This window comes from Nicotiana sylvestris, chromosome 9 (assembly GCF_000393655.2).
Source record: "Nicotiana sylvestris chromosome 9, ASM39365v2, whole genome shotgun sequence".
Taxonomy (NCBI): Eukaryota; Viridiplantae; Streptophyta; class Magnoliopsida; order Solanales; family Solanaceae; genus Nicotiana; species Nicotiana sylvestris.
Genome location: NC_091065.1, coordinates 64,741,037 through 64,752,321, shown reverse-complemented (window position 1 = coordinate 64,752,321; position 11,285 = coordinate 64,741,037). Strand labels below are relative to the sequence as shown.

Sequence of the window (11,285 nt, the reverse complement as noted above, 5' to 3'; positions counted from 1 at the left end):
TACCAAATTTTAGTCAATGGATCTAAGTTGTTGGCAGTTACTTATATTGGAATTAGTACGAAATTTGGCACCAGGTTTTCTTTGCCTGATATTGTTCTGATCTCATCAACCTTCAATCGACAAAAATAAACAGGGAGAATCCTACAAATAAGTTTGGTTACCTTCTCACCCTTCCATTACTTTTTGCAGCTTGAATATGAAACTGCTTAGCTTCTCATTCTCGTTTGTTCTACTGCTTCCAACGATGGTTTTCCGAGAGATGGGAGTAGAATTTATAAGAAAAAGTTCATTTAAAAGTAGTTGTATAACCCTACGCCATATAATCACACGAACAAGTCTTTACGAATTCAAAACCATCTTCGAGGTCATGAAGAAAATTGTTTTCTTACACCTAGAAGCTTCACCATTGTTACAAACCCAATCCACAAAATATTATATGGTTAATGAAGAAACTGATACCTAAATCTCGAGTACAAGTGGATATACCATAACCTATACTAGCACAATTATCCATTGCAGTTCCCACTTCACTTGTGTCATTGTCATGAGCCAGATTCTCTTGCAAAGAAAAACCACCTCCCATGCACCCTTGTTAAGACTATTAAGCATGCAAAAAAAGAGAATATAAGGAAAGAAATCATGAGATTGCAATTTCAGGAACACAACGTACTTCTTGTATGAATTTGACAAACTAAAACAAAGTATTTCTATCAATTTTTATGTGCAATCTGAAAATACAGGTTCCAAATCTTTCGTCACTATCACTTGTCAAGAACTTCTGCTCCTGACTCAACAAAGACAACAGGCCTATCCATATCAGAAGATTATATTTTATCCACCCCAGCAAAGTAAAGAAGGCAGGGTAATGAGGAGTCCTGCCACATTTCAGGAAACAATCATAAAGTACAACGCAGCAGCTTTTCCACTGTGAGCGTCCAATAGACTCACTGAGAGTTATCACGCCCGGCCTATCTTTTTCTCCCTCAATCCAATACAAAAACCTTCCACCCAAAAATGGAAGGCTTAATGGAGATATGGATCTTTGACCAAGATTGGTCAAAGGCTGGGGTTTTAGATCTCAAAACTTTTTAACCAAACTGACAATCTAAATTTCTCCCCATTATCAGCAAAAAATAGGAGCTTCAACAGCTGGATCATCTCCATGGAGAATAGTGCACACGGAAAAACTGGTAATCGGGAAGGATAACCTGCAAGCGTCGAAGCCAACTGTCTGCAGCTTGCAATAGAGAATCTTCTTGCTCGGATTCATGAGGTCCACATGGACTCAAGATTGACCCTTTCAGTTTGTATGTGGCAAGGCCAAAGACTGGTAACGAAATTCTTGAGCACGCATTTACATTGCCAAGAACTTTCCTGCCAGTTGCACCATGGTAGCGTGGCTGAACTGTACTCAGAGCTAAGAAAATGACAGAAACATTACTTCAGAAGAAGCACTAGGAAGTAGAAACACACATGCATACAACAAAAACATAAATCTGTCTGTTTGCACACAAAGGGCGGAGGACATACCTCTGGATTGTGTGGACAAAGAATGAAAGGTTAAGAAAGAAGCGTCCAGATCCCGCAACGTGGGACCCATGGGTATTCTATATATTGGATACCTACAACACACTGCAGCAGTCACAAACTAAAATGCAAAATAAGAGCTTCAAATATCCTCATCATGTTGCAAATTACTCTTAAGTTCTACAGGGTTGTAAACATACCAAGCTACAGAAATCCAACTAGAAGGCAGTAAATCACAGCTCCTGCACTTCTTCAGCACTGGAAATTGAGATGCCAGAACTGCTATCTGAAAAAGAAGATATGAATGCAGAACAAAATACGCATTTAGGACAAAGAAGTGATTCGTTTCAAACACTAATAAACGAGTTACCTTGTCAGCCAATGGTCTTCGATGATGTGGTTGCTCCTGTTCCAAATACTCGAACAAGAGCACCCCAAGAGAATTCGAAATTTCAGCTTCATCGCTCGATGAACCCGTGACAGACTTGTCCCTCAATGATAGTCTATTTAGTTGCTGGGCATTTTGATTTACAAGGCTGTGCTGGTTCCACAGCCCATCGGAAGAGGATTTGGACCGCCTCTCATCACAGTCACTGCTTCCACCACTACTGGTCTCCCTTGATGAGTCAGCATCACCCTCTTCACCAGGCCTCCTGGATAAAACAAAAGGAACACAAGATACAAGGTAGGATTCATGTTAAAATGCCCAACTGTGCCAGATGAAGTTTTCTTTAGGTGAAACCGTGAAAGAAAGAAACATTAGCTAAAATATCCAATTAATATTCACAATAACAGACAATAATAGCAATCAGTTAATCGGCTTGGACCAAACACATAAATATCTTTTTTCTGACAAGTAAAAATCATAATATGTTGACAAGCTTCTTCTTCGATATACTATTTCTGGAGAAAAGGTCCACATAAGTACTAAAAGAACAAGTCTCACCATCAAATATGGAAGATGCACCAAGTACCAAGTTACTTTAGCCACTTTAGTAGCTAAAGTGGCTGTCTACAGTTCCGAAGCTAACCCTGTTTCTCACTGAACAATTTTCAAGTGCTGCTCCAGGTTCCCATCTCACAAGTATCATAATAAAACTAAAACCCCGGAAAATTGGAAACCTGCACTAATTTGGCATGTGTGTTTCATTACCACGAAATGGTAATATCATGAAACAGATCATGAATCTCTAACATCAACCATTCTACTAGCCTATGGAAAGTGCCAAACAGATAAAAAGTCTCAAGTTGTCTATGCAAAATTTGTCTTGAAACCAAAAAGTTTAGTTTCAGAAAAAGGAATAGCAGCACCAAGATGAGTTGCAGAAGAAATTAGTTCAGAAACTTGTGAAATTGCTGGTGCCTTCAAAAAGGTACATCCACCATTTACCAAGCAAGGGATCACCGAATAGCCTATCCAGGTAAGCCTGTAGGGTAAAGTACACCCGCATTTTAACACACCCTCAACACAGCAGAAAGATATTAATAGCAAAATAAGGAGAGAGAACCATGCATTTACTTCGAAACTGGCAATAATCCAATTGGTTAAAAATGTTTTAAATGGTTAGAGAGATGACGCGAAAGATGTTAAAATATCGCTATTAGTTAAGTAATAATGAAGCTTAAAGGGCATCCAGAGTAGAGTCTCAACAATGTTCAGACAAGTCATGCAATGCGAGAAAAGAAGTTGTGGTTGCAACATAAACAAAATGTTAATGTATCATTACATTATAACTTTTTCGGATTAACAAGCATCATCATAAGGAACAGCAATTACAAGCAGCATGCACAACTGACCAGGAATTCATTCAAAGATCAAATGGAACTTTGATTTATTAATGGAAAGAGCCATCTAAACACAGGGATGACTGCTGCTTAATTACTCCTGGTTCTGCAAGAAGTTCTTTCCACAAAGCAAGATGTAAGCAGATTTTATTCAAGTCCATGTTGGATCTGCCACTATTGGAACACAACTTCAACTAGTAGAATATGATCATATTACCTAGTATTTCTTTTATTGTATTACCTAATATATTTATTTTATTAACAGCACAAGCTTGAGTGCGCGTTGAGTATGATCATTGATCAAGAGGGAGCAAGCCAGTGAAACACTGCTACTTATTACACTTCAGAGAGATATTTTCACACAGGCAAGGGTTTTGTGTGTGTGTGTGTGTGTTGGGGGTGGGGGGTGGGGGGTGGGGGGCTAATAAATGAGAACGAGCAAATGCAAGTAACCAAGAGCACATTAGGTGAAATGTGAAGGCTCTATTGATGTCATTTGAGTATATTAACTAGTGTTTTATTGTTTTTGATTAGTATATTAACTCATATGAGTATACTAACTAATGTTGTACTTAAGAAATAAGCTCCCGTAATGGAGAAGACCAGGAACCATAGAGGCCTTTAAGGACAGGGAAATTCTCATTAAGGATGTTGCAGGTCTCAGTTTTCTGTTATGATTTATCTTTGTCGGTCTAGACTTCAGAAGCTTTTAACTTTTGTGCCAGCTCAGATTCGGAGCAAAAATTAAAAACTATTTAATACCATCAGTGAGGAAGATTTAAGCTAAGTCGCGGACTCTTCATTTTTGGTGCGGGCTACGTCCCGGATTCGGTCAACTAACTTCGGATACTTTAAGCTGAGTCCATCGACAAATTTGGGGGGAGGGGGCCTGAGATTTTGATTTCTAAAAATTAAAAATAAAATAGATTTAAGACATGGGAAATGGCATACCTTCATTATTGTAGTACTTTTGTCTCGTATTATGCTGCTTTGTGTTTGAGAAAAATCAAGAATTCAAGGGGTCGTGTTCTGAGTTTGAACTTCTGGTAGACAGTAGCAACGATATAGATGGAGAGTTGGTGGAACGCCTTGAATGGCTTTCTTTTTCTCTTTATATCTCTATTTTTTTATAATTTTGAATTTTTTTATCCAAATTCCCGCACCAGTATCTATACTTGGATTCGCACCCTCGAATCTTAAAATTTATATTTGCCCAATCCGACACTCGGATCCGTGTCCGTATCGGATGCTCGCACCCGAGTCCGAGCAACTTAGGATTTAAGGCATCCATCAAATTTGTTACCTTAATCCATTCTCTAAGGCAGAATATGCAAGACATACTTTTTTTTCTTTTTGACAAGGTAAGATATTATTGATGAACAAGAAGAACTAAGAAAGTGCTACACAACCACTAAGAATATGCAAGACATACTTGTAGTTTACTAGTATAGAAAGAACTCCATAAAATTATAGCATATGGTTAGAATGCACGTTAGCTAAACCCTAAAAATTTTAACACCACCGAGAACCATCAACAAGGTAAATCGTAAATAATTTAATGCAACCATCAAGTTGATACTCTCAATATACTCTTGTCTATTTAATGCACATACTCTTGTCTATTTAATGTACCTATCAAGTTGGTACTCTCAATTTTCTTCAACAAGCAGCATAAAGCTTTCTATGAATCACATCACACTTCCACAAAATGCATACGAAATATCCCTCCAAGAGTTGGAGGCTGTGGATAGATGATATGGACAAAATAACAGACTGCAATATAAAACAGTCAACCATCACATGCAATTTAGTAAACGTGGTAAGTTATCAAAAAGAATAGATCGCCATCCTAAGCAAAATTATGAAATAACTACCCCTTAGCTTCTATTTTAAGGCATCATTTGCAATGAAAAGATATTCCCATAAATGACTACCAAATAGCAGTGTCTTAAACTACACTTCAACGTCATAAAATCCATGATTCCAAGTGAATCCTATTCCCTCTGAAGATTCTATTCATCCTAATCATCCCAACATCCCATTTGCGGCATGGAGAGTTATTAAAGTCTCTCATAAGGGGGGTGATTTCAACAACATAGGAAAAAGAAGAACCAATTTTGGAGCATTTTTATTGCAATGGTTCCTTTAAGAGCGTTTTGTGGCAATGGAACAACAATAATATCCTCATCTCAAGGAATTAGGCAATTGAAACAGTGAACTCAATGCACGTCCAAGTTAAAGCTTGTGCGTCTATGTTGTAATCCGCTCAAATTGAATATATATTTTTGTAACCCACTCAAACTGAACTGAGCAATTGAAAAATTACGAAGCATGGCTAAAGTGGATACCAATTTAGATGGCAAGCAGAATAAGCATTCGGAGAAATGGTGAATAACTATATACCAATTAAAAGACTAATTAGCACGAAAATAGAAAAAGAACATCAAAGGTTGGCTTACCTAAGGCGTGAAGATGGCTTAGATGGATCTACATACAACTGGATGCCGGATAAGAAAGGAACATAATACTGTATAATTGAGTCTTTCCCATTCAACAATAGTGGTACGCCCACTCCATAGACACTCCACTCACTAAAAGCTTCCCAGAGATCCCCAAGGCAATAATAGGGATTTGACTCTGCTTCCCTAGTTCTACGGCCTCTTACATTCACCTGTCCATACAAAGCTTGATAAATTGATAAGTATTCTTCGTTTTGATGCTATTCATTCTTAATGCAACAAATAAATCGCAAAATTAATGCATATCGGTAAAAAAATAAAATCACCACTTGATTCCTAAACGTGAGAAATGTGAAGAAAACATAAAATCTTGACATCTAAACCAGAAATCTTAAAATCTTGAAAGCAAATCAAACAGCATTTGCTTCCTAAATATGAGAACAACAACTACTACCTTTACTATAACTATTACTCCTAAATCACAAACTGGTTTGGCTAATGTGATTCTTCAATATCCATTCCACTCCAACTATAAAAGAGGAACGTTAATGAAAAATAAAAACTTGAAATCTATAAATAGATCTCGCCTCATATGCAAGCAAGGACGATAGTTTGAGCAGAGCAAAATGAAAAAGCAAAATCCTGCTACTATAAAGATTGTGTTACTTGTAAAAAAAAAACTGCTAGTAACTTATAACTTAGAAATAACTGAAACACCTCTTATACCTCAGAAAAATGCAGGGCGGGCACGAAGGGAGTAACAGATTCAATCAAACTATCCAAATTAGTAACATTTACTGGCGGCGGCCGTGGCGGCGAAGCAGCGGAGCAAACGGAGGGCGTCTTAGACAATGTCGTAGTCGAATCGTCCGAGTCCGTCCGGTTCCCAGCCGCCTCAGCAGCAGGCGCCTCAGCTTTATTAGCTGCTCTCTGCAACTGCTGCTGCTGTTGTTGTTGTTGTTGTTTCTGTAACTGCTGCTGCTGTTGCTGTTGTAATAGCATCTGCTGGTGCCGGCGCATAGCAGGAGGATTGTAGAATCGGTCACCGCCATGACTCCGCGACACCGCGAAGCTTCCAGAACCAGCCATTATTACTCCCAAATTTGTGTGTGTAGTTAATTAAGCTGCTTAACGAGTCTAAAATGGTGAAATTAAGTTGGCGAAAATTGATAGATTTGTGAAATGGGATTGAATTGAAGTGTGGAAATATGAAAATCTGATTAGGGTTTTGGAGGTTTTTGGAGGTTGAAACTTTTGTTGATTTTTCGGAGTTTCTGAAGGCGAAAAAATAAAAATTTAAAAGAAAAAAAAAGGAAAAAGGAAAATAGGAGACCGAGTTGTGGAGAGGAGAAAAGGGGTTTGAGCTTTCACTTTCATGAGCAGTCGTTTTGTGACGCGTGTATTACTCTTTGCCTTCAACCAATTAGAAACACTGTGTTTTACCGAGTCCAAAACCTTTTTAATCATTTTTTGGACAAAAAACACTTTTGTACTACTTAAAAAAAAGTTACATAAATGAGTAAAACGCATTATTATAATTCGCAGTATAGTACTGCGTTTTTGTTTAAAAAATTTTTTTTTTTTGTAAATCGCAGTACTATACTGCGTTTTACTAAGATGTTGGGCCCAACTATATTTTATTAAAGTTGTTCGCAATATTATACTGCGTTTTACTTAAAATGCAGTATAATACTGTGAACAGCTTCAATAAAATATAGCCCCTTCTTCTTCCTTGAACCACTGAACCGAAGGAAACCAAAAACCTTCGATTCTGCTGGTCCCCCACCCCCCCCCCTCGTAAAATTTTTAAAAAAAAAATTTGGGACCCACCCGTCACCTAAAGAGCAAGGAGTGTAGGTCCCACATACAAGACAAGCTTTGGATTCCTTCTTTCGGGTGCAAAAATTCGATTTCAATCAAATTTAAAAAACTTAAATCGAGGTATTTCAATTTTGTTTATGTCGAAACTCGTATAGTACATGCATATTTGTATTGTTTAATGTGTTTCCATGTTAATTTGTGTTATGTTTGTGTTTAAATTTGTATCTTATTTATACCCGGATTGATTTATTAGCTTTGGTACAAAAAATTGTTAAAATTTGATAAATTATTTGTATTGTTAAAAAATTAATATTATTTATTTTGTTTGTTGTTCATATTTGTATTTTATGTTAGTTGTTTTTATATGTAATAGTGACCTTTTAGCGTAGTAAAATAAATAGTCTTTTAGCGTAGTAAAATATAGAGCCTTTTACTGTAGTAAAATATAGAACCTGTTAGTGTTGTAAAATATAGAGCCTTTTAGCGTAGTAAAATGTAGAGCCTTTTAACGTAGAGTCTATGTAGTTTAAGTATGTAGTAACTGCAAACTCTATCCAATTACACTTTACAAAATTAATTATTTAATTATAACAATAAACTTACAAAAGTAACAAATTCCTATATGTTGTAAAATTAACTCAAATATCGAGCCTGGAACCCATACATAATTATTCAGTCCAATTGTAAACATAATTAATTATTTTATTTATTAAGCTAGCACACACAATTCTAAAAATGTTAAAATTGACACGCATAATAATTAAGGATAACTCGGTGCTACCGAGCCTCAAAAATCGAGCCTGGAACCCATACATAATTATTCAGTCCAATTGTAAACATAATTAATTATTTAATTTATTAAGCTAACAGACACAATTCTAAAAATGTTGAAATTGACACGCATAATAATTAAGGATAACTCGGTGCTACCGGGCCTCAAAAAATGAGCCTGGAACCCATACATAATTATTCAGTCCAATTGTAAATATAATTAATTATTTAATTTATTAAACTAGCACACACAATTCTAAAAATGTTAAAATTGACACGCATAATAATTAAGGATAACTCGGTGCTATCGAGCCTCAAAAATCGAGCCTGGAACCCATACATAATTATTCAGTCCAATTGTAAACATAATTAATTATTTAATTTATTAAGCTAACAGACACAATTCTAAAAATGTTGAAATTGACACGCATAATAATTAAGGATAACTCGGTGCTACCGGGCCTCAAAAAATGAGCCTGGAACCCATACATAATTATTCAGTCCAATTGTAAACATAATTAATTATTTAATTTATTAAGCTAACAGACACAATTCTAAAAATGTTGAAATTGACACGCATAATAATTAAGGATAACTCGGTGCTACCGGGCCTCAAAAAATGAGCCTGGAACCCATACATAATTATTCAGTCCAATTGTAAACATAATTAATTATTTAATTTATTAAGCAAACACACACAATTAATTTTGTTTAAATTATAGTAAACGACATGGACTTTCCTCCGCCTGCGCATCCCGGACCTGCCGAGGATCAGCTACTAGTGTTGCAGGGCGACCATAGGTCCTCATTTGTATGGGAGGGACAGCTATCGATGCAGCCTCTCCGCCCCAGGAGACCTGACGATTTACGGGAGTTCATCGGGGAGCATCCTTTCCATGCCCGCGTAGTCGCATGCCTACAGGCTACGGGCTTCTATGCGATTTTTTAGCTTGGACGGGTGCAGCTTGATTGGTCTCTCATCACGGCCTTGGTAGAGCGGTGGCGACCGGAGATGCACACTTTTCACTTGCCCACTGGAGAGGCCACTATCACGCTGGAGGATGTTCAGGTTTTGTACGGGCTGCGCGTAGATGGACGGGCCGTAGCACTGCCCCAGTACATTAGATCCATGACGCGTGCACAATTTTTGGATATGATGATGCATTTTACTGATTATAGACCTCAGGGTGACGCTGGGGGCAGTCGCGTTGCTTTGTCAGCCATCAGAGATCATATGGCGTTTTTGCACCCAGACATTACCGGCGAGACGGAGGATCTCCATATTGAGAGGTACACGCGGTTGGCGCTGCTCCTGCTTTTCGGGTGTGTCTTGTTCCCGAACACTTCGGGGAGTAAAGTGAGTATGCGCTTTCTCCATCATCTTCAGGAGTTGGATGGTTTACCCCAGTACAGTTGGGGTGCTGCTGTTCTCGCATACCTGTATAGGAGCATGTGTCGGGCAAGCATGGGCCCAGCGGTGGACATATGTGGTTTTCTGCCCCTCCTACATGTGACAACATTTTCGAATACTCTGTTCATTTCTCCGAATTCTATATGGTCGAAATGACTCATAAATTTTACATCAACCTTTTATCTTAGGTTTGGGCCTGGCAGCGGATCATGCCGTTGCAGCCACCTCTACCAGCACTTGCGCCTGGTGAGGCTTATCCGTTTCTCCCTCTAGCTTCTAGGTGGATTCTCCGGCGTGGGAACTACCGAGGGACCGATGCTCATCATAATCTCCCCCTTATCAAGGATGTGCTAGATATGCTGGTGGACGGACATGTAGATATGTACCTACACTTACTTGTTTAAATTGAGTTGTGTTGTGCATACTCACTTTTATGTTATTATTTGGCAGTTCATCTGGACGCCATACAGCGACGAGTTGGTAGCTCAGCTGCCCTTTTATTGCTCAGTCGATAGAATGCTTTGGAGCACCTCCGTCCAGATGATCTTCTTCGATATGGTTGAGTATCATGCCACAGAGCGTGTGCTTCGCCAGTTTCACCGTCCCCAGCCTATACCTAGGGATCCTGGATGGGTGGCTATACACTATCAGCGGGATGACCGTGCCAGGCTGGACGATATATATATGGGATAGCTGGAGCAGCAGGTCCTTATTTGGGAGGAGCACCTAGCTGACCGTATTCCGCCAGCACCTACATTTACCCAGGAGGCCACTATTCATATGTATGCATCATGGTACCGCCGTCACACCCGACTGATTATCGGGAACCCCATTCATGTACTTGGCGAGCGCTACAGACCATACGCCGGGAGACACGAGGCACTGGTATGTTTTTTGGCTTATTAATATCGTATAATTGTTATATTGCGTTATTTAATTAATATTTTAAATATTTCACAGGCTATTGGGCATCATCACCTCTACTAGTTGGGACAGGAGATGCAGCAGCATACCGACATCCCTGCAGTCGTTGACTATGGCCGGCGGGTGGCACAGTTGGCTCGTCGGACCCTGTTTCAGGCGAGAGATGTCGTGAGGTTGGACCATGAGGCTCAGTATGCGGCGCCAGAGGACTACCATCGGGGTAGGGGTGTCCCACAAGGCAGGGGTAGGGCACGAGGGAGGGGTGCCCCACGAGGTAGGGGTGCTCCACGGGGTCGCGGGGGTCACCGGGGACGGCGAGGAGGTGGTCCCCAGTAAGGGGGCGTTGAGGCACCTGTCGACCCACCTGTTGAGGGACATGATGAGGACTTTGGAGTTGTGGCGCTTGAAGATGATCAGCTGGGTTATATACCTCGGCAAGATGAGCCTTCTAGCAGCATGCCTTCGTACAACCTTCAGCTATCTCTGCCAGCATCGCAGGTCACCCCGTCAGGAGCATTGTCGATCACGGGTACATTAGACGAGGATGCAGACCAGTACTTTGCATACCCATCTACCGAAGCTGAGGA

At 39.4% G+C, this 11,285-nt stretch overlaps 2 protein-coding genes across 2 annotated transcripts; one reads left to right on the top strand and one right to left on the bottom strand.

Annotated features, from left to right (window-relative positions):
• Positions 1–651: 651 nt before the first annotated feature.
• On the bottom strand, positions 652–7,089 carry LOC104245386 (uncharacterized). The gene is made up of 6 exons (XM_009800987.2): positions 6,498–7,089; positions 5,772–5,983; positions 1,898–2,180; positions 1,728–1,813; positions 1,531–1,622; positions 652–1,417 (listed from the first exon to the last, which is right to left on the bottom strand). The coding sequence occupies exons 1-6, from the start codon at positions 6,858–6,860 to the stop codon at positions 1,155–1,157; spliced, it is 1,299 nt and encodes a 432-aa protein (XP_009799289.1). The 5' UTR covers positions 6,861–7,089; the 3' UTR covers positions 652–1,154.
• Positions 7,090–9,492: 2,403 nt separating this feature from the next.
• On the top strand, positions 9,493–10,467 carry LOC138877677 (serine/threonine-protein phosphatase 7 long form homolog). Its single transcript, XM_070157303.1, has 3 exons — positions 9,493–9,822; positions 9,963–10,148; positions 10,225–10,467. Exons 1-3 carry the CDS (start codon positions 9,493–9,495, stop codon positions 10,465–10,467), a joined length of 759 nt encoding a protein of 252 aa, XP_070013404.1.
• Positions 10,468–11,285: the final 818 nt, after the last annotated feature.